We start from the raw sequence: 24400 nt of genomic DNA on the forward strand, positions 1-24400 counted from the left end.
GCAGGTGTATTTGCTAATTTGTCTCCTGGAAGTGTGAGAAGTGTGAAACCTCTCAGCACTCGGCGGCCCAGAGCAGGAAGTGGGAGGAGCCTAGGCTCCCTGAGGCCGCAGCGCCGTACCAGATTAGCCACAGGCCCGGCGTAGCGGCAGGTAGAAACAGTCCGCAGGGCGCAGAACCACCAGACCCAACCCTGCACATCCCCATGGCGGGCCGGGCCCAGAACCCCTCAGCCAGTAGCCGGGTGTCTGCAGAGCCCCCAGCAGGAGAACCACCAGGAGCCACTGTGACCAGTGGGTGGAGTATGCATGTTGTAGTCGTAAGGTTGTGGCTCACAGTTCAAGCTGCTCCTCAGCAAGGCACCCAACCGGTCTGGTTACGGGTAAAGGACTGAGTGGACGTGACCCCCCCCCCCCCCCCCCCCCCCCCCAAAAATGCTGAGTGTGCACCAGCGATCTGCAGCGGACCAACACTGAGGGCACAGCGCCATCCCTGCAGCCCACAGATTCCCCGGAACACCCCCAGAGCCACGGGCCGCCAGCCAGGAACCCACCACACCGTGACACGGCCCAGACAGCACCACACCGGGGGGGGGGGGGGTGCGTTCCCTGGCAAGAACCAGCACCCTGACCATATCCTCCCCCCCCCCCCACAGCTAGAGACCCGCTGCTGATCAACAACAACAACACAGGTGAGCTCCTGCAGGGCGACCGGCCTCCAGGTGGGACCAGAACCTAAAACCATCGGGTTGGAGATGTTTGGCATTTTGTTCTGGAATGAACTGCGGTTCCTTTTTGAGGCTTTTCATTGGCTCTCTGACCATCATGTGATTATTTGGTCCAAACGGATCAGGACGGCTGTTCTAACGTGACGACCGTTGAATAGATGTAGTCAGAACACTGAGGTCCAAAGTGCAGCCTGAACAGAACCCCTCAGAACCTGGTTGTCCTGAATGTGGTTCTGGCCGTGACCAGGAGATGAACCTGCGTGTAAAATCCAGATTTATCTGCAGACATAGTCAGCTTGCCTGCAGCCTGAGTCACTGTGATTCAGCTGTTTCCACCCGACTCCTCCTGTAACTCTAGCCGGGGACGAGGTCAGCTATTCTCACTGCAGCTCCCCAGAATAACCCGGACCAAGCCCCTCCCCGGCCGCGGCGCCCCCACAGGGTCACGTCTGGATAAACAGCACAGCGAGGAAACGTTCTGGAATAAACTGTGGCGTTCTCTGGACAGGTGAGCAGCTCTTTGGCTTTTAATGCGGCTCACTGCTGACCCAGACGCCTGCAGGGAGCCTGAACTCCACCGTTTGCTTCTGACTGTCCTGCTTAACTTCTACAAAGTTCAGTTTTCAGTATTCTGCTCAGCTTCACCTCCAGGTTCAGTCAGGATGAAGGTTTTCAGACTTCCAGACTGCAGGAGATCTTAGAGGAACGTCCCTGAATGTGCGTGATGAACCTTTAACCCTGCAGTAAGTGCCACCTGTGCCTGCTCGTTTCAGACCGTTGGAGCCGTCATGGCGTCCGCCAGCGTCTCTCGCTCCGGCTCTGCAGGCAGCGCTCTGGCCTTTGAGGACTACTCGCTCTACAGTAACCTGAGCGATGATGAGGTGATGCAGCTGGCCATCGAGCGCAGCCTGACAGAAACGCACCGCAGCTCCTCCACAGACCACAGCGCCCCCGCTCCCTCCACCGCCACGCAGACTTCAAGTGTCCAGGACGACGAGCCGGACCCGTCGGCCACCAGCAGATACCCGCGGCGAGCCTCCAGCAGCCAGAATCAGGCTGCACCCCAGACGAGTGTTCACTACAGTTCCCCAAACCCTCCGACAGAGAAGCCTCCTGACCTGTAAGTAGCTCTGATCTTCTCTTCTTCTGCAGGCCGGAGCCAACTGCTGGCTGCAGGGAGCATCTAAAGCCCTGCGTACGTAGACATCCCACCCCGGTACACCTGAGGAGTTAGTGCCACACAGGTGGGGGGAGCAGGAAGCAGCTGCGGCGTGCAGGTGAACATCCGCGTCCTGAGTGGCTGTCTAGTCTTAACACTGAGGAAAAAGCAGCATTCAGACCCGAGGCGGCCTGAAAACGGCTCTGAGGAACCAGGAGACCTGCAGCCAGGTTCAGATTCAGCATCAGCTTCATTCCTCACCTCATCAGGCCGCTAACCTCCCAATAACACCCCCCCCCCCACCCCCCATACATGCAACCAGTCCTTTACACGGTTACTGTGAACATGGCACTAACTGGACTAGCTGCATCACATCCTGCGTCTACAGATACTTCAACCGTTCCTGATAAAATGTACAAATAAAATCTCTTCTTGGTTCGCTGCTGCATTCCTGACAAACACTGAGATTTATGTGTTTCTCTTTTGTCTTCTGTTCTGACTCGGAGCCTAGCAAGGAAACTTCTCATTGTGAAATTGCAGATGAATGACAATAGAGTCTGTCTCAGTAAATCTAGAGGCATTAAGATGCAGCGAGAGAAGCAGCGACCCCAGCTCAGGTCTGGACGAGTAAAATCATCAGAAGGTCGGAGCTAAACGAGCTCCTGGAGACGAATGAAAACCCGTCTGACGGAGAGTTCCATGCATGTCCGTTACTTTTCTCCCTGAGGACAAAGAGAAGATTCATTAAAAGACTACATAATCTAAAAAATGCATCACAGTTCTCAGTCAGGTTATAAAACACTGCATCATGTGAACACCTGCCAGTTTAAATGTAAATTACGTCTTTAATTTAATCTATTTGATGCCTGTAAACATCTCAGGTTGACCAAATGGAGATCTGAGCAGTTGGGGGACATCTCTGTGCTCTGATTGGTTGCTGAGAGTTGTCTCTGTGCTCTGATTGGCTGATTTTGACAGGAAGACCTTCGATGGAACGGTGAGTCGGTTCATGACGGGTTCTGGGAAGAGGATGGTGGCGTACTACAAAACCGACGGCAGTCTGGTCTACATCGCTCCAGAACCTGAAGAGTGAGTTCCCCTCAGCATGTGAAACCACCTGACCCAGGTGTGCTACCAAATGAGTAAGGTGTACAGGTGAGAAGCTGATGAGACAGCGGTAGCTTTCTTCAGTCCTGACGTCTGGACCTTCAGGATTAACTTCACGTCTGCAGGCCTTCCTGAACTCTGAGTCATTTGAAGCTTCAGGACCAGTGAACCAAACCCAAGACCTGCTGTGTTCCAGATGTTTGACCAGCACTGCAAAAATGAAACTAAAAATAAGTTGAATTTTCTTAAAATTAGTGTATTTGTCCTTGATTTGAGCAGGTAAATAAGATGATCTGCCAATGGAATAAGATTTTTGCACTTAAAATAGGAACAACTCTCCACCATCTTACTTCAAGTGCAATATATCTAATTATCGCATTTTAGGGGTCAAAATACTCATTCCATTGGCAGATCATCTTATTTACCTGCTCAAATCAAGGACAAATACACTAAATTCAAGAAAATCTGACTTATTTTTAGTTCCGTTTTTGCAGTGAGGAAGATGTTTGACCAGCGCTGAGGTTCTCCTGTCCCCACAGGGAGGAGGAGCCTCTGTTCCAGGCCATCAGGGAAGGCAACGCCAGCAAAGTGAAAGCCTTGGCCGTGTGTCCAGGAACCAACCTGATGCTGCCCAGTAAGCCGGGCTGGCTCGCCGTCCACCAAGCTGCGTGGTTCGGACAGGACTCCTGTCTGCGGATGCTGCTGGCAGGTAGCTCCACACCTGGACACGCCCACTCAGGCACGCCATGACGTCATAAAGAGCGGTGGTTTGTCTTGTGTTCAGCCCAGCCAGGGATGGTCAACAAGAGGACGTCCCGTGGCGAGACGCCGCTGCTGGTCGCCGTCAGCAGGGCGCAGCTGGGGTGCGTTCAAGTGCTGCTGGAAAACGGAGCTGACCCTGAACTGCCCAACTATGACAAGGAGACGCCGCTGTACAAAGGTAACGACTGTTTTAATGCTTGGAGAACGGTGATCCTCATCGTGTCCATGAGCAACATTTTGGTCTTTTCTATGCGTGGTTGTACCTCGCTATGCAGAAGAGATTATGAGATTATCTGTATCTAACTGATTGTACTTACCTACTTTGACACCTTCTTCTGACTTTTGACTATTGAGCCGATGGGACAAGTGAATTTCTCCACTGTGAGATCAATAAAGCTTATCTTATCTTATCTTATGGTCTGCAGCCTGATGGACACTTCTTCAGCTCGGTGTGAGAAACCTTCAATTCAATTCAATTCAATTCAATTTTATTTATATAGCTCCAAATCATGAAACATGTCATCTCAAGGCACTTTACAAAATCAAGTTCAATCATATTATACAGATTGGGTCAGATTATACAGATTGGTCAAAAATGTCCTATATAAGGAAACCAGTTGATTGCATCAAAGTCCCGACAAGCAGCATTCACTCCTGGGGAACCGTAGAGCCACAGGGAGAGTCATCTGCATTGTACATGGCTTTGCTGCAATCCCTCATACTGAGCAAGCATGAAGCGACAGTGGGAAGAAAAACTCCCCATTAACGGGAAGGAAAACCTCCGGCAGAACCGGGCTCAGTATGAACGGTCATCTGCCTCGACCGACTGGGGTTACAGAAGACAGAACAGAGACACAACAAGAGAGACTGATCTCTGGTTCCTCCAGGCTTCGTGGACAGACATGCCAGATCTGTCTCTCTCTTTTAAAATCCATCTGAAAATACCAGGATCTCTTTTTGTCTGCATTCAGAAACCAGTTTCAATGTCTGCAGAAGAGACAGAACTGCGTTAAAAAGCTCAGATTTTGGTTACAGAATAAAACGGGTGACCAAGCCCTGCGGTGCTCCTTCAGAGATCTGAAGAAAACAGGAAATGTTTGCAGAGGAACAGACGAGGATGCGTCCTGCAACAATTAGAGTTTCCCCTCATAAATTATTAAATCAAACGTTATTAAAGAACGATCCATTTCCTGCACAGGTTTGTCCTTGCAGGGTGACGTGGGGCTGGTTCTGGTTCTGGTTCTGGCCCGGACAGATCAGCAGTCCATTGCAGGGCTAACAGAAAAAAGCTGCAACAATCTGGGACAGACGTAGAGGAGGAGACCAATGCTTAGGTGTTGTGGTTCTGCAGAACTTCACAGAACCCGGTTCCACTTTCCTGGCCGAGGCCACCAGCGTTTATCTAAACTTCCCTCGTTAGGCAGTGGGCTCTAACGAGGTTTAGAAGGAGGGGGGAATGGGCCCACAGCATCACAGGTCCTCCACTGTGCTCAGGAGTGGCTGTGAGGAGCTTTCCCACAACTTCATCCTGCGTTTGTTGCTCATTCTGGTCAATAAAGATAAAATGATGTTTCAGTAATGATATAAATGGGTTTCTCTACTGACGGAAGTGGAGTTGTTGTTTTTATTGTCAGTGTGGCTCATGCTGCTGTATAAAGACTGAACTGCATCTCTGACAACAGGAAGTGAGACGATGTTTCCTGCAGAGCGTCTTCCTCTGGCTCTGCTTTGACTAAATAAAATGTTGTTCCCTGCAGCCTGTGAAAGGAGCAACGCTGCCATCGTGGCCACGCTGCTGAACCGCGGCGTGGCCGTGAACACCCACTGCATCATGGGCTGGACGCCCCTGCAGGAGTGCGTGGTCCAAAGCAACATGGAGATCTGTGAGATGCTGCTGAAGGCCGGAGCCAAGCTGAACCTGCGCAACATGTACGGCATCACGCCGCTGTTCACCGCCGCGCAGAACGGGCAGATGGCCGCGCTGCGCTTCCTCATCAAACACGGTACCGCAGCAGGTTCTGTCCTCCACAGCCATGCTGGGCCTCCGGGCTCAGCTGCCAGTCTGAACCTGCAGAAACAGATAAACCAGCAGCCAAAGAAGCACAAATCTGCTTTCTGCTCCTTCAGACCGGAGGTTCTGGCTCCTTCTGTTTTGTAGCTGAACGAGCATCCCTGGTCCAATAGGACCTCAGTGAGTCCAGTCGCATCTGAAACCGCCTGACTGACGGAGATCTACAGCTGCTGTAGCGTCACAACGAGAAAAATAACAGAATATATGAAAATATAAAGAAAGAAGCCTCAGTCAGAGGGCTTGTTCAGTCTGCTGTCTCTTCACCATCCAGAATCAATTTAACTGTGGAAATGTAAAACTAGGATGGTTTCAATCAGACCTAAAGAAGACTTTACGCCGTACGGCAGGCCGTTAGCAGATATAATCATCTGCATGAAGCCCGTCACTCAGGTGGTCTTCAGTGATGGGCCTGGTTCTGGATTCACCACATGTTCTCAGAGTGAATGTTTGCTTCACCAGGAGATCTTGACTCCCGACACGCCTCGTGTTCCTGCAGGCGCAGACGTCAACACTCAGGCTGACGATGGAGCCACGGCGCTGTACGAAGCCGCTAAAATGGGCCACGAGGAGGCGGTGCAGCTGCTGCTGTCTCAGAACGCCGACGCCAACAAGCCCGGCAAAACGGGACTGCTGCCGCTCCACATCGCCGCGCAGAGAGGAAGTGATGCGTGAGTACGCCTTTCACCGGATTCAAACCCGCAACCTCTTACAGGCAGGGGACAGAGGTGGTAAAAAAAAGCAAAAATGTTAAAACACAAGCTTCTAAAAACCTCAGATCTGACCCAGTTTATGGAAAAGGGGACATTAGACGGAACCGTTGTTTTTTTTTTTTATGATTCCTGTGTTTAATGTTGGATAATTTACTAAAAGTAAAGTGAAAGAAAGAATTTGTTGGAAAGGAAAGAGGCAAAACTTTAGATGACCTTATTGAACTAGAAGGTTACGCGACCGCAGTAAACTTGTTGTCTAATTTGAACTCTATTTTTAAGTTTTTTTGCAAGTTCCTGCCAGAAGGCTAATTGCAATTATCTGTCCAACTGACGAAAGGTTCCTCTGGTGAACCAGAACCATGATGGACCTTCTGTCTTGACCAAAGACTTAGGGCTTCTGGGGTCAGAACAGGTCCGATTGTTTGGGTCATAAGAACCCGTTAACCAGCAGAACAGCAGAACATAATTGAAGGTCTCCTCCTCAAAGCGCTGCTGTCAGGATCTTCCTGAACCTTTGTGCCTCTGCGGTTCTGTCATCCTCCCAGAATCGTCGCCATGTTGATCCCGGCCACCAGCAAGGCCCGGGTCCGGCGGACCGGCATCAGCCCGCTGCACCTGGCGGCGGACCGTAACCGTGACGACATCCTGGAGATGCTGATCGAGGCGGGCTTTGACGTCAACGCCCAGCTGTCCCCGGAGAGGATGAGGCTGTACGAGGACCGCCGCAGCACCGCCCTCTACTTCGCCGTCATCAACAACAACATGGAGGCCGTTCGCATGCTGCTGGACGCCGGCGCCGACCCAAACCTGGACATGTTCAGACCGCTGATGGTGGCGTCACGCGTGGGCCTCATTCAGATAGTCAAGCTGCTGGTGGAGCACGGCGCCGACATCAATGCAGACATCCCCACCCACCCCACCACCTTCCCCGCGGTCTACATGTTCTCCATGAAGTACCTGCCCCTCTTCAAGTACCTGCTGGACAACGGAGGCCACGCCCTCCCCTGCTTCGACTGCGTGTACGGCAGCCGGCCTCACCCGCCCATCAAGACCAGACGGTCCAACTGGGACGACGACTCGGAGCCGATTCTGGAGGAACCTCTGAGGAGAGGCGTTCAGGTGAGCTCACAGATTATAACGAGGTGATCACCTGAGAGGAGATGACACGTAACACACCTTTAGTTCAGGTGTAGGTGAAACCTGATTGATTGATTGATTGATTGACAGTTCTGTGAGATGATCTCAGCCCCCAGTATCTGCCGGTGGGCGGGGCCGATCATTGACGTCCTATTGGACTACGTTGGTCATGTGACTCTCTGCTCCAGACTGATGGAACACCTGGACAGTTACTCTGGGTGGAGCGCCATCAAGGAGAAAGCAGGTAACTGGTGAAGATTTCCTGATTGGTTGATCTGGAGAAGCCAGGAACTCCGAGGTTTCTAGATTATTTGTCATGTTACAGATTTTTTTAGTCGGTTTTCATGAAAAAGGTCCTCAGATGTCTGAGGTGTCTCTGCTGAAGCACACCTGATTCAGAAGATTGCAGTATTCCTGTAAGTCTGGTGTGCAGCAGCTGAGACCTGCAGGACAGGTTTTAGTCTCCATGTTAAAGTGATTTAGATCATTTAGACCAGCGGTCACCAACATGTGGCCCGCGGGCACCAAGTGGCCCCCAAGGACCTCATGTGTGGCCCACGACCAGCCGGCTTTCTGTTTAAAACACAATCCACCAATCAGCTGCATCTAAAACTACATTTTATTCCAATACTCTTCCTTTTTATTCACATTGGCATTTATATAGATTTAAAAATGACATTATCTACAACGAAGAATGAAAAATCTGTTTATTTTACTGATTCAGTTACCCAGAACCAGCAGCCTGTCATGGCGGCCGGGTTTCTGTTAGTCAACTAGAACCATTTTACTTCACTGTATGTGGATGATGTGATATTTTATCTATTCAGCCATTTTACAGCTGATTAATAAATTCGGGCAGTTTTCAGGATACTGTATCGGTGATGAAACATCCGTCATAGTCTTTCTGGATAAAGAAGAAAGAAAAAAAAAACATAACCTTTTTAAACATTCCATTTTTAAATGGAATGTTTTACTTATCTTGGAATTAAGATTACTTCCCAAATCAAATCAACTGCACAAGCAAATTATGGAACTTTGATGGAAGAGATACGAGAACTAGTTGAAAAGTGAGAATTAATTTAATTAAAATGTGTATTTTGGCATTTTTTTACCCATTTCAATCCCTCCCACTCACATTACCAATAAATCTGCTCAAATAAACTAATAGTCTGTCCTGCCGGTTTATTTAAAATAATAGCAACTCCGCCTTAGGCTTAAATTATTGAACCTTATGACAGGCCTGGTCTATAACGGCTGGTCTGCAGCGGTATTATTGGGTTTCTCCGCTTCGCTGTGCGATGTTTTACCTCGGTACACACTCTCCTCCTGCCTGGGTCGCTATTCAACAAACGGCAACCAAACTGCCCCTAAAATTAGATTTATAATAATCAGACCCAAGATTTAAAAAAGACTAACACATGCCTTTTTAAAACCCACTATTAATATACGGTTCCAGGCTTATAAACACAATGGTGGGCGAATAAGGAGGTACATTATTAATATTCAGTGATTTTTTAGGTTGAAAGGTTTTCCACCAGGCCATTTTTTAGGTACTTACAGCTTAAACATTTTATTTCAGCAAAAATGTCATGCCTGGAGGAGATTATGTTAAAGCATGAAAAGGGAAAAAAGCAGATCTTAATATTGTATAAAACACGTAATTTCAGAACGAGGGCCTGAAGCGTGGATAGAAAAGAGGATATTGAGGAAGAGGAGTGGGCTTCATCCTGTTTTAAAGCTCAAAGGCAGAAAATAAGCGTCAGACTTAGACTTAAATGGTTAACGAGGACATAACAGCTGTGAGACAAACAAACGGTCATTTATCTATTCTCTTTTTTGTGTTAATATTTTATTTTTATTATCTGGATACATGTGTGCTTTACACACACTTGTGTATTTTTTTTTTAGATGAATAAAGCTACCAGAGTTTGTGTGACACACGGTGATTGATGCGGCTCTCTCTTTGTTTCAGCTCCGCCGCGGCCGCTCATGCACCTCTGCAGGCTGCAGATTCTGCAGCGGGTCGGACGCAGAAAGCTGAAGAAGCTGCATCTTCCTGGAGCTCTGATGCGCTTCCTGACACACCAGGAGGTTCCTCTGGATGATGAAGGCTGACCGGCTGCACCGCCACACTGCTGACACATCTGCGAGCTACGCTGCAGATATTTCACCGTTTAGCTTCCGTAAAGATTTTCCTGCTTCCATGCAGCATGAGACTCTTTCAGGGTGAACCAGATCAGAACCAGATAATCAGAACCAACCCACCAACTGGACTGAAAAAGGAGGAGGAGGAGGAGGATGAAGGCCTGGTTTCCCTCAGACTCTCACATGGACTCTGATTGGTTGATATTAGCAATGATCTCACCGCCGTGTTTTTAGATATTAATTATTACCTGGTTGTTGTCATAGAAACTGAACAGATTATGTCATGTTTTGATGTCGTTAAACAGTTTTTACTGCAGCGGTCTGACACGTTAACGAGCAGCAGGCGCTGTGGAGGTCAGCGACCCTCCATTACCGCGGCGCCGCGTCAGACCAGAACCTGACGTCATAAAAACAAGATGGCGGCCTTAATGACTCCTCTCTGAGACGATCAACTCCTCAACCAATCACCTGCTCAGCTCCAGGCCAGAATGATGAGCGCGTTTGAACTTTGGATCGATAAATAAGAGAAATGATGTAATCTGTGATCTTCAGAACCAGGTGAACAGAACCAGAGACCTCCATCCAACCCCCTCCAGCAGGCTCAACGCCAAAAATAACAACTCAGAACTGTAAATGAACCAAAACACTGAAACCTTAAAATGAAGACCCAACCCAAAGCCCAATTTTTAATCCAAACCTGGAACTCTGCTCAACATTGGACTCAAAAGAACTTTATACCCCCTGGAACACTAAACCCAGACAACAACTTATAGAAACTGCCCAGACTAGCCCAGAACCAGAACCATTACCCTCCTCAACAGGAACCCTACAGAACCTCTGCTCTGTCTTCTGTACCATAGAAAGTACTCCTGGGTCAATGTGAGCTTCTGAGCTTTCTGTGTCTCTGCTCTGTCTTCTCTAACATAGAAAGTACTCCTGGGTCAATGTGAGCTTCTGTGCTTTCTGTGTCTCTGCTCTGTCTTCTGTACCATAGAAAGTACTCCTGGGTCAATGTGAGCTTCTGAGCTTTCTGTGTCTCTGCTCTGTCTTCTCTAAGCCCCAGTGGGTGGAGGCAGATGAGCGTTCACACTGAGCCTGGTTCTGGTTCTGCTGGAGGTTCTCCTCCCTGTTAAAGGGGAGTTTTCCTCTCCACTGTCGCCTCATGCATGCTCAGTATGAGGGATTGCTGCAAAGCCATCAACAATGCAGACGACTGTCCACTGTGGCTCTACGCCCTGGCGCTGAGGTCCAGGAACACCTGAACCCGGGCAGAACCTTGCGGCTCCCAGCTGGCTGGTAGAAGCACGGATCTGGACCTCCACAGGTGGTTCTGATGCCCTTTCCACTCGACACAAACCACTTCCCGCATCCTGTGAGCGGCTCACCGTGGAGGTTTCAGCGCACCGCGGGCCAACACGGGTCAACGGGGAGAACCGAAGCGTGTGCAGAACACGGTGGTGGTTCTGATGCCCTAACCTGCTGAAACGGACCCGTCCAGAGGTGGATCAGGGGTAAAGAGGCTCCACTGGACCCGAGTTCTGACGGGTCCGGTCTGACAGACCCGGCGTCTCTCTGCTCGCCACATTTCTCCAACCAGTTCTCACTCGTAGTTCTTTGGGCTTTAATGTGTTTTTCCTCATAAACGCTTTATGCCAAACATTCACAGCTACCTGTTGGATTATGTCTGTAATATTTTCCCCAGTGTGACTGAATTTCAGCCTTCATATAAAGTTTTCTTCCTTTTTACAGCTCCTGTCACGCTTCCCCAGCTCTACCACTTTATATCTCTATTCTGAGCTTTTCCCGTTTCTCTCCATCGAGTCCTGCTGTTGTTTTTAATCCTAATTAGATTTATTTTTTTAACTTCATAAGGGTAAAATCGTGTGCCAGTGGTATTGAAATGCTTCTATTTTTGTCTTGTTTTGATTGTGACTGCATATTATAAATACTTTTTAATGTAATTTGCAAAACTCAGAATAATAAACCGTCCTATGCAACAATTTCCAGGCTGAATAATCACAAATCCTTTTATTCTGCAAAACGTTTAAAATAAACGGTTCCTGCTCCTCTCTTTAGCCGTTAGGCTGAAAAAACTGGACCGGTTTGTTCTGTAAACAGCTGGTGGATAAAAATTTAATTTTATTAAACCGTAGTTCTTCCATATCATCGTGACGGCCATCTTGTTCTGCTGAGAGGAACCGGGTCGCTGGGTCAGCTGCAGGGTGGAGACGTCTCCGTTAACCTTCACCTGCAGGAGACACAGACTGATCCGTTTAGCGGAACCGTGAACCGGATCTCCACCGTCATCAGGACTGAGAGGTTCTGATAGAACCCTGCAGGGTTCTGCTGGAAGCGGGTCTCCTTAATTCAACCATTTATCACATCTATTAGCACATTAAATGCATCATTGTTGGTTCTGACTTTGGTATCAGTACTGTCTGAAAACGGAAGCAGAACCCAAACAGAACCTAAGGAGGCAGCACGTGTTCCCCTGACACAGAACGATTCAAAAGATCCGTAAAAGGAAACAGAACCAGAATCTGCAGGAACTCAAAGCATCTGAGAAAACTGCTCTGCAGAATAAAAAGTTCTGGTTCTTTAGGTCCAGAACATCAGGGGAAGCAGCCGTGACCGAGATAACAAACACCGAGCAGAACAAACACTAACATCTACAAATAGGATAGCATAGAATAGAATAGAAAATGTCTTTATTGTCCTGCATTGGGGGAAGTTTAGGTGATGGAGGCAAAAACACGCAGACAGGATAGAGTTGAATAAACTTTAATATGACTAAAAAACTAAAAGTTGAGTTCTAGAGCAGAAGAGAATGAACCAGAAAAATCCAGTTTGACTGAGTGAGAAAAGCTGCCAAAGTCCAAAGATCCTCCAGGAAGCCGGAGAACTTTTAGAGATGTGAGGAACCTCTGGAGTCCAGGAGGAATGGAAGGTCTCCAGGTCAGTGCTGGTCTTCAGACTTTACCAGCTCTGACTGACACGAGCATCTGGCCTGATGTTGATGAAGATCAGATCCACCAGATCCTCTTCCAGGCCTGCATTTAAACGTATAAATCAGGAGGAACGGATGTAGAGGAGCAGGATTAGGGATTAGAGATTATAGACGGCTGTGATGAAGCAGCTGGTCTCTGCGCAGCATCCAGAGCTGGAAATCCCGCGCTGCGCCTGAACGCACCGCCCTCCCCAGCCGGCATCTCTTTCTTCTCGCCTCTTCATTTATCCTGGGACCAATCAGATGTGGGTCAGATGGAGAGAGTCCGGAGCTCAGTTCTGATCCAAGCTGTGGACGGAACCAGGTTCTGCTGCTCCGGGTTCCTGATGATGCTGGGAGTCTTCCTGCTCATCTTCTGCCAGGTCCCCCAGGTAAGACCCGCCCTGCTTCATGATCCATCAGCACCAAGCCAGCAGGAGACGGTGAGAACATAAAGTCAGCGTGACGTCGCAGAACTCGTAGTTTTAGAAAGAAACCAGAAGAAATAATTCAGGAAAAGATCCTTAAACTAAACCCTGAGGTTCGTCTGCAGGCTTCCAGCAGCTCAGAGCCTGAGAGAACAAACTGAGGGCAGAGAGATCAGCTGTGCCTGCCACAAAGGTGTTCTGTTCTGATCCGGTTCTGATGGTTCTGAACTGGTTCTAAAGTGGTTCTGGTGTGGTTCTGATGTAGTTCTAAACTGGTTCTGATGTAGTTCTGAATGGTTCCGAACTTCTTATGGTGTGGTTATGAGCTGATTCTGATCTGTCAAACTCGTGTCTTTGCACCTGCAGGTCAGCTGGGGGGTGTGTCCACGTGTTGCCATGGAGACAACCTACAGGTGTGGTTCATTCTTCCTGCTTCCTCCTCCTCCTCCTCCTCCTCTTCCTCCTCCTCCTCCTCCTCGTCCACCCAGGGAGCCGACAGGTAAACGGTTCTGCTCTTCAGTCCCCGTGTTATCTGTCAGTACTGACTCTAGATCGGTACCATAACCAGTACCAGTCGGTACCGGTACCATTGATCGATGAGGAAACAAACCTGAACACCAGCAGGTTGTCGCCTCATCTTCCTCCGTCACCTGTGATCTCTGCTGCAGGTGTGGGCGTCAGCTGGAGGCTTTTATTTTGATAATCTGACACTTTAATTAGTCTGAGCAGAAAATGTCTCCGAGCTGCTCGTTTAATCCGGATTCTTCCTCCTACCGTCCTCCTCCTCTTCATCGTCTCTCTGTGCCGCTGCAGGTCGGCCGTCAGACGAGAGCCGCAGCTCCCTCAGCAGCATCTTCATCGTGGTTTCCTCTTCATCGGTGGTCCTCCTGGTGGCCTTCAACGTCGGCTACAAGGTGCTGAGGAGGTGGGTTCACTTTCATTCATTGTTAAATACCAATAATTCAGTTAAAATAAATGTAAATAGCTCCAATTAACATCATCTCATCAAGTCTCTTTCCAAAGTCAGACTCCATCAGATCCTCCAGGTTGGTGAGAAAGTTTCCTCTCTAAGGAAACCCAGCAGGTTGCATCAAGTCTCTCCAAGCAGCATTCACTCCTCCTGAAAGAGCGTAGAGCCACAGTGGACAGTCGTCTGCATTGTTGATGGCTTTGCAGCAATCCCTCATACTGAGCATGCATGAAGCGACAGTGGAGAGGAAAACTCCCCTTTAACAGGGAGGAGAACCTCCAGCAGAACCAGAACCAGGCTCAGTGTGAACGCTCATCTTTGGCGTGCTGCTCCCTGAGGGACGGCTCAGATGCAGAGGACAGATAATCGCAGCATGAAGATCATAAAAAAGGCAAAAATTTTAGAAACAAGCAGAACCTGAGGAACCCGGGAGAACCTGGGAGAGTTAGAGATGTTCTGGTGTTCAGCCACACAGGATTTAGTGGGAAAAGCTGATTTAAGACATAGAGAGGCTGGACTCACGACTCTCCAGAACCAACTGGAACCGGACAGGTTCTGGTGGGTTTGATGCTTGATTAGAAAAAGAAGAAGTTTTAGAGAATCTTTGGCCAGAAAATAAAAAATAAATAATATGAAGGCGGATCTTAAACATTGTCTAGTTCATTGACCAGCTTGGATACATCAGTCTGATGATGGAGCGGTACCACCTGCCGGTACCACCTGCCGGTACCACCTGCCGGTACCACCTGCCGGTACCACCTGCCGGTACCACCTGGCTGCTGCTCACCTGTGTCATTCTGCTTCATTTCATCTCCTGAAATTCTAACCTGAGCTCTGAAAGCTGCTGTTTCTGTTTCTGTTTCTGCTGCCAGAGAACGTGACGGAACCGGAGGGAATGGGCCAAACAACGGAGGGAACGACAACAACAACAACAACAACAATAACAACAACGACCACGCTGAGTCCAACAGAACCACAGAACCGGCTCCGGCCCGCCTCCTGGTCTCCTGCTTCCACTAACCAGAACCATCAGCTCCACGCCGTCTGCCAGGTTTAACTACCCGCCTCAGAAAGTCCAGTCCGAGTTTCATTGGTCCCCGGTCTGTTACCATAGTAACAGCTCCAGGTCGCAGGTGATGCTGAGGTTACCATGGTGACAGGGTGACGGACGTTTGGTTTAACTTCCTGTGTCGACTTTGCCCAGCTGTTCTCGCCTGACCCGCTGTGGAGAACCTGTTCCTGCTGGGACGTTCCTCTGGACTCCAGGTTCTGCCCGGTTCTGACCCGTTCCTCACAGAACAACCTGTTCCTGCTGGGACGTTCCTCTGGACTCCAGGTTCTGCCCGGTTCTGACCCGTTCCTCACAGAACAACCTGTTCCTGCTGGGACGTTCCTCTGGACTCCAGGTTCTGCTGGTTCTGACCCGTTCCTCACAGAACAACCTGTTCCTGCTGGGACGTTCCTCTGGACTCCAGGTTCTGCCTGGTTCTGACCCGTTCCTCACAGAACAACCTGTTCCTGCTGGGACGTTCCTCTGGACTCCAGGTTCTGCCCGGTTCTGACCCGTTCCTCACAGAACAACCTGTTCCTGCTGCAGGACGTTGGTCCAGAACACAGACGGGTTTAGATCCTCTCCTGTGGAGCTGCATGTTCTCCAGACGGTTGCGTCGTCCCTTCATGTTTGGAGAACCTGGGTCCGGTTCATTGAGTCAGAAAATGTGATTTAAATGATTTATGATTTAATGATTTATTTAACATCACATTAATCACATTAGCAGAAATGTGTTGGTTCTGTGGAGGATTGCAGGTTTTCTGGAATGGATGATAGAGATGATGCAGTAAAACCTGAATGTTCTCGTGGATCGAAGGTATCGGTTTGTCTCGGTTCCTGAACGTTCTGCTAAACTTTATCTCAGCTGAAGCAAAATAAAACATGGAGTCCAAAACTCTGAGTTCTTTCTGTTTGTCCTGAACCGGAATAAAACCGTTTAAAAATAATGTCAGTTTTTCCTGGAATCACCGACAGGTCCCTCACTCTAAACCACCGCAGCCAAATGTTCAGGTCCGACTGGATGATCCAGATGTTCTGGTGTTCTGATGGATGATCCAGATGTTCTGATGGATGATCCAGATGTTCTGATGGATGATCCAGATGTTCTGGTGGATGATCCAGATGTTCTGGTGGAAGCGGGTTCCTCCAGCTGGATCTGGCCACTTTGAGCTGAGGTCGAATAAAAACTTTTCTCAGGTGAACAGGGAACGTGTGAATGCCGCCGCTTGGGTACCTGTGGATCAGAACCACGTTCCCAGAACCTCTGAACGTTCCTCCCTGTTCAGGTTCTAACTTTAAAAACACGTTTTCATCATAAAACTCAGCACCAGGATTTTTTTTTTCATTTTTAATTTAATTTAATTTATTTATTTATGTGTCGTTTAAACTTTTTTTTGCTCAGCTCCCATGGAAAACTGGCCTGACTCCTGACTGCCCCCCTGTGGCTGGTTCTGGTAAGACATGCCAACTCAGTCTGCTAACAGATTCTAATGTTTGCTGTTATTAATGAGATGGACCCGTGGTTCTGATCATTTTCTGTCTGTTTGTTAAAGCAAATCATCAAAAAGCTGATTTTCCTGCACCCCAGTAGGTGGAGTTACAGTAAATCTCCACATGATGGGAAACAATGAAACTACGTTTTAAAGTGAAGGGGTGAAAATTCTCAGTGGTAGTTTATTAAAGATGCATTTTGATTGGATGTCAGCGAACAAAGTGCTGCAGGATCAGATTGCTGTTTGCTTTAAAAGGCAAATTATTATATATATATAAAAAAACCTTTAAATGAAAAGCTGAGATTTCTCCCAAAAGGCACAACCAGAACAAACAGCATGAAAAAGTTCTGCAAAAACACGATCGAAGGTCCAGAGACGGAGCAGGACCAGAACCAGGATAGGCAGCGGGTCAGTGAGTGTTCTGCGGGACAGCAAAGGTTCTGGAGTCTCCATGATCCCGTCTCTGGATCACTGTTTACCTCAGGACTCATTTCCTGCTTATGTTTTCAGCACCAGCATTTGTTTTCTCAGAGCTGATGGAGGTTCTGATGCTTCGTCCTCTGCCCGGGTGATGAAGATGATGAGGAGGACTTCCTGTAACCGTGGGAGCCAACGCTCTTAAACAGGAAGTGATTAACTCAGTAAATCCAGCAGATGAGGGAAAACAAACAGAAAGATCAGAGCAGGAGAGAAACCACGGTCATTTAGTTACAGCTCCCACTTCCCTTTGATTTGTTGCCAAAATGTCACACAACGCTTTTATTTTGAAGGGAAGACAGGTTGGTTCTGCAGGGGAAGAGGAACTGCTGATGATGTCATAATAAAATCACTATTATAAACACAAACATCTCAAACTTTTATTTTATAAAATGCAGTTTTTTTCAGAATAAAAGCCTTTAACCACCTGGTTTAAGGACACATTTAGTTACCAATCAAAGGTTAATAATGATTATTTTCTTCACACAGAGCAGGATGCTGAGGATGATGATGATGAGGAAGGTCAGGCCCGGGGGACTTGCTGGGCCCTCTCCCGGTACTCCGGCAGGTGATGGAGGATCCAGGCAGCCGGACCCAACATGGCTGCAGCGAACACAGACATGACGAAGAAACTTTGCTGTCAGGAAGAGAACAGGAAACTTTTAACGGGCCGGAACCGAACTGTCCGACTTCACTTTTATCCCTAAAACATGTTTCCAGAACTTCCTTCACCTGAACATCGGCAAAATGACGCTGAAAAACTAGTCCATGCATTTGTTACTTCAAGGCTGGACTATTGTAATTCTTTACTATCATGAAGTCCACAAAATGCAGTTCAAAGCCTTCAGCTGATCCAAAATGCTGCAGCAAGAGTTCTGATGAAAATCAACCAGAGGGATCATATTTCTCCTGTTTTAGCTTCCCTTCATTGGCTTCCTGTTAAATCAAGAATAGAATTTAAAATTCTCCTTCTAACGTATAAAGCCCTTAATAATCAAGCTCCATCATATATCAGAGCTCTGATTACCCCGTATGTTCCTAACAGAGCACTTCGCTCTCAGACTGCAGGTCTGCTGGTGGTTCCTAGAGTCTCTAAAAGTAGAATGGGAGGCAGATCCTTTAGCTATCAGGCTCCTCTCCCAGTTTTGGTCCGTGAGGCAGACACCCCGTCTACTTTTAAGATTAATGTTGTTACTTCCTCTAACTATTCTCCAGTTATACATTAAGTGCAGTTATTGCTACTTTATGTTCTCTCTCCGTTTCTTCTCTCCATAGAAGGTACTCCTGGTTCTGGTTCTGTTTATCTGGGACACCTTTCTGGAGAGGGGGGGGGGGGGGGTCATCTGCTGCTTCTCTGCTCAGTGAAGCTCCAGTTCAGATGCTTTTTATTGCTGTTTTTCTGCCTTTCCTATAGAAAGTTCTCCATCCTGTTCCCTCAGCCTCTGGGCTGTCCAGGTGCACTGGGCCTGGTTCTGGTTCTGGTTCTGGTTTCTCTTCAGTGACTGATCAGTTTTCCAGGCAGCTTTCTGAGCCGCTCACGTTTAGTTCATGGTTAATAATGATCTACTCACAGCGGCGCTGATGCGGTGTCGAGGCGGCTTGCCGTAGATCCTCCTCTTGGTCTCCTGCAGAACTTCTTCTGGACGGGTCAGACCTGAAGGTCTTCCCATGATCCTCAGGACGCAGCTCAGCATCGCCATGACGACCCACACCTGATGCTCCGTGGACAGCTGAGCTCCTGCGGTCTGTGTGAGCTGCTGGACGGCTGGAGTCAGACTGAGGGCTGCAGGAGGAGGAAGAGGAGGAGGAGGAGGAGCCAGCTGAGTGCTGATTGGATGATCTGACCCGGTTCTGCTGGTGAAAACGTCCAGCAGGGTGGGGGGGGGGGGGGGGGGCAGCTGCTCTGATCAGATCTTCTCTGCAGAACAAAGGCGGACAGCAGCAGGTGTTTGATGTGGGGCAGACCTGCAGGTGGACCTCTGGTCTCCATCAGAACCACATCACAGACGGGTGGATGACAGGGAAACCCAATCAGGCCCGTCAGAACATGCCGGACATGCAGCAGACACAAAGCCAGGCCGTTCCCCCTGCTGTGGTCCAGCGCCATGAGGAACGATGTTCTAAATGTTCTCTGATGTTCTATAATATTCAGGCGGTTCTGTTGGGTCTCGCTGTCAGTCTTTGCCGGGTCCAGGAGAAGTTTCTGGACAGAACCAGCTCCTTCTGGCTGAGGCATCATGGCCAAGCAGCGCTCCACTGTTTGCAGATATCAGAACATCCTTCCTGGGTTTGAGGGAGAACCGTTCTAGCTCTGCCTCCTTCTGGGTCCGTCCTTCCAGAACCTCCAGAACCTCGACACCGTTGCAGGAAGCGCCGCTCCGTGACGGACTCCACGATTTATTAACGGCTTTTTTACCTTTCACTCCAACAGCGTTAAATAAAACGTAACATCTTTTCAGGACTCCAGGTCCGGTGACCGGGAAACGGACCGGTACCTCCTGCTAACGGTACCTCCTGCTAACGGACCGGTACCTTCTGCTAACGGACCGGTACCTCCTGCTAACGGACCTCCTGCTAACGGACCTCCTGCTAACGGACCGGTACCTCCTGCTAACGGTACCTCCTGCTAACGGACCTCCTGCTAACGGACCAGACCGTTTCCAACACTGCGTCCTCCTCTCCGGCTTGTTAACCGTGTTCTCTTGGTTCTTAAAGGTTCTGAGACGTTCTCGTGTCTCAGCTCCTCCATAGTCGTGGTTCCTGTGGAGATCCGATCATCTAAAGCTCCTGGTGGAGACAGAACCAGCTCCTGAACTCTGGACCGCTCTCTCTCTCTCTCTGGGAGTTCTGCCAGAACCCTTCATAAATTCAGATCTCATCTTTTTACGGCGGCTTGTTTATTTTATTTCTTTATGCTTTAAGGTTTTATCATTTATCATTTTATGCACCTCTGCCTTGTTCTGTTAAAACGTGTCAATAAAGTTGTGATGGGCTGCTGTCTCCAGCTGGAGGACATTCAGGCGGGTTTTATTTTTGATATTTGGCAGCAGCAGCAGGACCGATGGTGGAGATACCAGAGATGTTCCACCAGGGTTCCTCTCAGCTCCTCCTGATACAGAACCACGCGGTTTATTGCTCAGGGTAACTTTTATTCTTACAAACAAAAACACAAGAGTTAAAACAGAGACATGTGGCATTAAAACATCTCAAAGAAAAGTTAAAAACAGAGCAGGAGTGATCAGGAGCAGAAGAACGGTCCTGAGTCTGGCCGGCGTCTTTTACGGCTCTGCCGCTCGAAGAACTGACGGATGTCGTCAGGGGTCACGACCTGCCACAGCAAAGCCACACGTCAGCGCCGGGCTTCAAACGGACCGGACCGGACCGAACCGGACCCCCCCCCCCCCGCTCCCCTCAGGAGGAACAAACTCACCTTTCCTTCTGCTGCAAAGGTCTGCAGGAAGTCCTTCAGTTCAGTTTTCATGTCATTATAGCCTGAAAGAGAGAAACTGTGAGCACAGCAGCAAGGAACTCTGGGAGCTGTAGTTCTGAGTGTGTAGTAGTGTGTAGTAATGTGTAGTACTGTGTAGTAGAGTGTAGTACTGTGTAGTAGAGTGTAGTAGTGTGTAGTACTGTGTAGTAGTGTGTAGTACTGTGTAGTAGTGTGTAGTAATCTGTAGTAGTGAGTACCGTGGATGATCTCCAGCTGCTGCACGCGGTTGAGGTTGTCCAGCGCTGACATCAGAGTGTAGTACTGTATAGTAGTGTGTAGTAGTGTGTAGTAATGTGCAGTAGCGTGTAGTACTGTGTAGTACTGTATAGTACTGTATAGTACTGTGTAGTAGTGTGTACCGTGGATGATCTCCAGCTGCTGCACGCGGTTCAGGTTGTCCAGGGCTGACATCAGAGTGTAATAGTGTGTAGTAGTGTGTAGTAGTGTGTAGTAGTGTGTAGTAGTGTGTAGTAGCGTGTAGTACTGTGTAGTACTGTGTAGTACTGTGTAGTAGTGAGTACCGTGGATGATCTCCAGCTGCTGCACGCGGTTCAGGCTGTCCAGCGCTGACATCAGAGTGTAGTAGCATGTAATAGTGTGTAGTAGTGTGTAGTAGCGTGTAGTACTGTGTAGTAGTGTGTAGTAGTGTATAGTACTGTGTAGTACTGTGTAGTACTGTGTAGTAGTGAGTACCGTGGATGATCTCCAGCTGCTGCACGCGGTTCAGGTTGTCCAGCGCTGACATCAGAGTGTAGTAGTGTGTAATAGTGTGTAGTAGTGTGTAGTACTGTGTAGTACTGTGTAGTACTGTGTAGTAGCATGTAGTAGTACTGTATAGTACTGTGTAGTACTGTATAGTACTGTGTAGTAGTGAGTACCGTGGATGATCTCCAGCTGCTGCACGCGGTTCAGGTTGTCCAGCGCTGACATCAGAGTGTAGTAGCGTGTAGTAGTGTGTAGTAGTAGTGTGTAATACTGTGTAGTAGCATGTAGTACTGTGTAGTACTGTGTAGTACTGTGTAGTAGTGAGTACCGTGGATGATCTCCAGCTGCTGCACGCGGTTCAGGTTGTCTAGCGCTGACATCAGAGTGTAGTAGCGTGTAGTAGTGTATAGTAGTGTGTAATAGTGTGTAGTAATGTGTAGTAATGTGTAGTAGTGTGTAGTACTGTGTAGTACTGTGTACCGTGGATGATCTCCAGCTGCTGCACGCGGTTCAGGTTGTCTAGCGCTGACATCAGAGTGTAATAGTGTGTAGTAGTGTGTAGTAGCGTGTAGTAGTGTGTAGTAGAGTGTAGTAGTGTGTAGTAGTGTGTAGTACTGTATAGTACTGTATAGTACTGTGTAGTAGTGAGTACCGTGGATGATCTCCAGCTGCTGCACGCGGTTCAGGTTGTCCAGCGCTGACATCAGAGGGTCGTGGCCCGGCTGCCTCAGCTCGTTGCTCTTGCCGCGGTTCTCGTACGCCAGCACCGTGTCTGATTCGTCCAGCAGGAAGGAGATGCCAGAGGCGCCCAGCTGCTCCTGAGACACAAAGAGCCGTCTGTTAACACGCGTCACGCTCAGGTGGACCTGCACAGCGGAAGATAAACACCTGGCAGGTGCTGCAGGAGCAGAGCTTGGAGCGCCACCCTGAAGGCCAGAACACGGCTCCTGATTGGTCCCTCTTGGGACCCGCCTCCTGCAGCTCCTTCAGTCTGCAGCTTGGCTCCGCCTCCTCCCGGCTGCGTTTGCACCTGGGCTCCACGGCGTCGTCCTCCTGCTGGACATGTGATTGGTAATCAGAGCTGGGTGTGGCTGCAGGGACCCACTGAGACCAGGTGAGTCTCACCTGTTCCTCTTTTTTAGAGCCGCTGGGTTCTGACGGTTCTCCCTTCTCCTCCTTTGTCTGTGCTGCTGGACTCGGCACTAAAGAGGAGAACGCCACGCGCAGGTGAGACATGCTGTCCAGCAGGTACCTGGTGTCAGACACCTGAACCTCTTACCTCCCAGGTGAGGCGCGTAGGTCCAGAGAAACAGATGTTTGTTCATGCAGGACTCGCAGATCATCTCCAGCGTCTCCACGCAGTCTGGAACTACACAACCCAGGTGCTGCAGAACAGGAAGACAGACAGGTGAGCCGACAGGTGAGCCGACAGGTGAGCTGACAGGTGAGCAGGCATGAAACCAGCTGAGGAGACTCACCCTGCCATGCAGCCAGTCTTCACACACCACACACTGGATCATCTCGTCCTCCACCTGCACACAAGCAGCCAATCACGGTGAGACACGGCATCGTTTTCACCTGGTGAACAGGTGCGCTCCAGCCGAGGGTCTGACCTGGTCGTCGGGGTCTGGATACGGCCGGCGGCAGGTGCAGTAAACCCCGAAGAAGTTATGGCTGTATTTGTTCAGACTGTTGACCTCGTCCTTGTCCTGAGACACACACACACACACACACACACACACACACACACACACACACACACACACACACACACACACGGTCAGGACGTCTGTGGCTGCAGCACAGGTGAGAACTCGCTCCCTAACAGGTGTTCTCAGGTGAACTCACAGGATGGAGTTTACACTGCAGCCCGGAGAACTTCCCGTTTCCACAGTCACAGCGGAAGTTTCTGCAGAAACCACAGAAGAAGAGTTAGAGGACGCGGCGGCGGCGTGCGTCTGCTACCTGAGTGACGCTACCTCTTGGTGTAGAGCTCAAAGAGGTCGTGACCTTCGTGACATTTGTAGGAGCAGGCCAGGCAGACGCCGGCGGCCTCGCCTCCGGGCGGCGTGCAGGTGCTGCAGGCGTACAGCGCCTGCCGCTTCACGTAGCCCTGAAACACAGAACCTGTCAGCAGGTCCGATCCCACGGATGAGCCGGAACCGGACCGACGGCGGCCCAGGAGTACCTGAGGATACGAGCAGTGATCGGAATCACTTCCTGCCAGCACGGCTGAAGCTTCCTCCTCCAGCTCCTCATCCTCCTCCAGAACATCCACCAGAGACACCGTCTGCTCCTCACACATCGTTATCTTCTCCCTGAAGAACAAACCCACGGATCACTGGGAGGCCTGCTGGGAACCCAGAACCCAGAACCCAGCAGATGGGTTCTGGGTTCTGGGAGAGCTTTGAGGTGTTGTCAGAATCAGCTTTGGTTCCGGACTCCAGGTGACGTCTGGGTGGAGATCCAGAGCTGAGGACACATCAGCCGACACCAGTGGAGAACATTGTTCTGGACAACACCGCAGAAACTCAACGGATCCATTTGGATCAGAACTTCAACCGTTTTCAAATCTCACCCAAACGTCTCCATCTACACCGGAGATTAAACGTTAACCGACCAGAGGCTGGGATCCAGGACCAGAACCTGATTCTGGATCCGCTACCCGAATCTAAACATGTCCGCCGGTTACCACGGTAACCCGGAGCTGAACGGTCGGTTATGGATCCGTGATCAGCAGGATTTACATCGTTTATCCCCGGGATGCACGCTACTGACTGTTACCGATCACCGATCAGCTTCAGACTGCTAATGCTAACGCTGTTGACTCGGGTCAGAACCAGAACCAGAACCTACCGGACCGAGCAGGACCGGAGGGGGGGGGCACGGCCAGACGCTTCCCGGCGTGTGTTCCTGCGATTTGGGAGCCGATCAGCCAATCGATGACGATCAGAGAGTCTGATCGGAGCGGATCTTTGATACCG

At 49.5% G+C, this 24400-nt stretch overlaps 4 protein-coding genes across 6 annotated transcripts; 2 read left to right on the forward strand and 2 right to left on the reverse strand.

The window, feature by feature from the left end:
• The first annotated feature begins 667 nt into the window (after positions 1–667).
• On the forward strand, positions 668–10430 carry asb2a.1 (ankyrin repeat and SOCS box containing 2a, tandem duplicate 1). 2 transcript variants are annotated; one of them, XM_012874296.3, is made up of 10 exons: positions 668–1233; positions 1499–1845; positions 2863–2973; positions 3531–3700; positions 3776–3931; positions 5511–5756; positions 6321–6492; positions 7080–7653; positions 7762–7915; positions 9644–10430. In XM_012874296.3, exons 2-10 carry the CDS (start codon positions 1514–1516, stop codon positions 9784–9786), a joined length of 2058 nt encoding a protein of 685 aa, XP_012729750.2. In that variant the 5' UTR covers positions 668–1233; positions 1499–1513; the 3' UTR covers positions 9787–10430. The 2 variants fall into 2 exon arrangements, with proteins under 2 accessions (XP_012729750.2, XP_035986303.1); XM_036130410.1 differs by having other exon boundaries at positions 1222–1233; positions 1499–2002.
• Positions 10431–13540: 3110 nt separating this feature from the next.
• LOC118559870 (rho GTPase-activating protein gacO-like) lies at positions 13541–15238 on the forward strand. The gene is made up of 3 exons (XM_036130456.1): positions 13541–13729; positions 14044–14155; positions 15073–15238. The coding sequence occupies exons 1-3, from the start codon at positions 13627–13629 to the stop codon at positions 15218–15220; spliced, it is 363 nt and encodes a 120-aa protein (XP_035986349.1). The 5' UTR covers positions 13541–13626; the 3' UTR covers positions 15221–15238.
• A 2341-nt stretch (positions 15239–17579) lies between these two features.
• si:dkey-85n7.8 (COX8 domain-containing protein) lies at positions 17580–19046 on the reverse strand. The gene is made up of 2 exons (XM_021322480.2): positions 18793–19046; positions 17580–17858 (listed from the first exon to the last, which is right to left on the reverse strand). The coding sequence occupies exons 1-2, from the start codon at positions 18919–18921 to the stop codon at positions 17745–17747; spliced, it is 243 nt and encodes an 80-aa protein (XP_021178155.2). The 5' UTR covers positions 18922–19046; the 3' UTR covers positions 17580–17744.
• Positions 19047–20349: 1303 nt separating this feature from the next.
• ubr7 (ubiquitin protein ligase E3 component n-recognin 7) lies at positions 20350–24390 on the reverse strand. 2 transcript variants are annotated; one of them, XM_012874354.3, is made up of 12 exons: positions 24273–24390; positions 23605–23734; positions 23396–23529; positions 23265–23325; positions 23030–23125; positions 22895–22948; positions 22696–22801; positions 22542–22618; positions 22305–22469; positions 22069–22234; positions 20652–20713; positions 20350–20549 (listed from the first exon to the last, which is right to left on the reverse strand). In XM_012874354.3, exons 2-12 carry the CDS (start codon positions 23719–23721, stop codon positions 20460–20462), a joined length of 1128 nt encoding a protein of 375 aa, XP_012729808.2. In that variant the 5' UTR covers positions 23722–23734; positions 24273–24390; the 3' UTR covers positions 20350–20459. The 2 variants fall into 2 exon arrangements, with proteins under 2 accessions (XP_012729808.2, XP_012729806.2); XM_012874352.3 differs by having other exon boundaries at positions 22305–22472.
• Between the last annotated feature and the right edge of the window lie 10 nt (positions 24391–24400).

Source organism: Fundulus heteroclitus, unplaced genomic scaffold (assembly GCF_011125445.2).
Source record: "Fundulus heteroclitus isolate FHET01 unplaced genomic scaffold, MU-UCD_Fhet_4.1 scaffold_36, whole genome shotgun sequence".
In the NCBI taxonomy this organism is placed as follows: Eukaryota; Metazoa; Chordata; class Actinopteri; order Cyprinodontiformes; family Fundulidae; genus Fundulus; species Fundulus heteroclitus.

Bases quoted from the DNA above. Each gene is read 5' to 3' on its own strand.
- si:dkey-85n7.8 (XM_021322480.2), bottom strand. From the start codon at position 18,921: ATGGCGATGCTGAGCTGCGTCCTGAGGATCATGGGAAGACCTTCAGGT. The intron at 17,859-18,792 runs GTGAGTAGATCA...TCTTCCTGACAG, and splicing joins GACACCGCATCAGCGCCGCT to CAAAGTTTCTTCGTCATGTC.
- LOC118559870 (XM_036130456.1), top strand. From the start codon at position 13,627: ATGGAGACAACCTACAGGTGTGGTTCATTCTTCCTGCTTCCTCCTCCT. The intron at 13,730-14,043 runs GTAAACGGTTCT...GTGCCGCTGCAG, and splicing joins TCCACCCAGGGAGCCGACAG to GTCGGCCGTCAGACGAGAGC. The intron at 14,156-15,072 runs GTGGGTTCACTT...TTCTGCTGCCAG, and splicing joins GGCTACAAGGTGCTGAGGAG to AGAACGTGACGGAACCGGAG.
- ubr7 (XM_012874352.3), bottom strand. From the start codon at position 23,721: ATGTGTGAGGAGCAGACGGTGTCTCTGGTGGATGTTCTGGAGGAGGAT. The intron at 22,802-22,894 runs GTGAGTCTCCTC...CCTGTTCTGCAG, and splicing joins AAGACTGGCTGCATGGCAGG to CACCTGGGTTGTGTAGTTCC. The intron at 22,619-22,695 runs GTAAGAGGTTCA...TCTCCTCTTTAG, and splicing joins CTACGCGCCTCACCTGGGAG to TGCCGAGTCCAGCAGCACAG.
- asb2a.1 (XM_012874296.3), top strand. From the start codon at position 1,514: ATGGCGTCCGCCAGCGTCTCTCGCTCCGGCTCTGCAGGCAGCGCTCTG. The intron at 1,846-2,862 runs GTAAGTAGCTCT...TGATTTTGACAG, and splicing joins ACAGAGAAGCCTCCTGACCT to GAAGACCTTCGATGGAACGG. The intron at 6,493-7,079 runs GTGAGTACGCCT...TCATCCTCCCAG, and splicing joins GCGCAGAGAGGAAGTGATGC to AATCGTCGCCATGTTGATCC.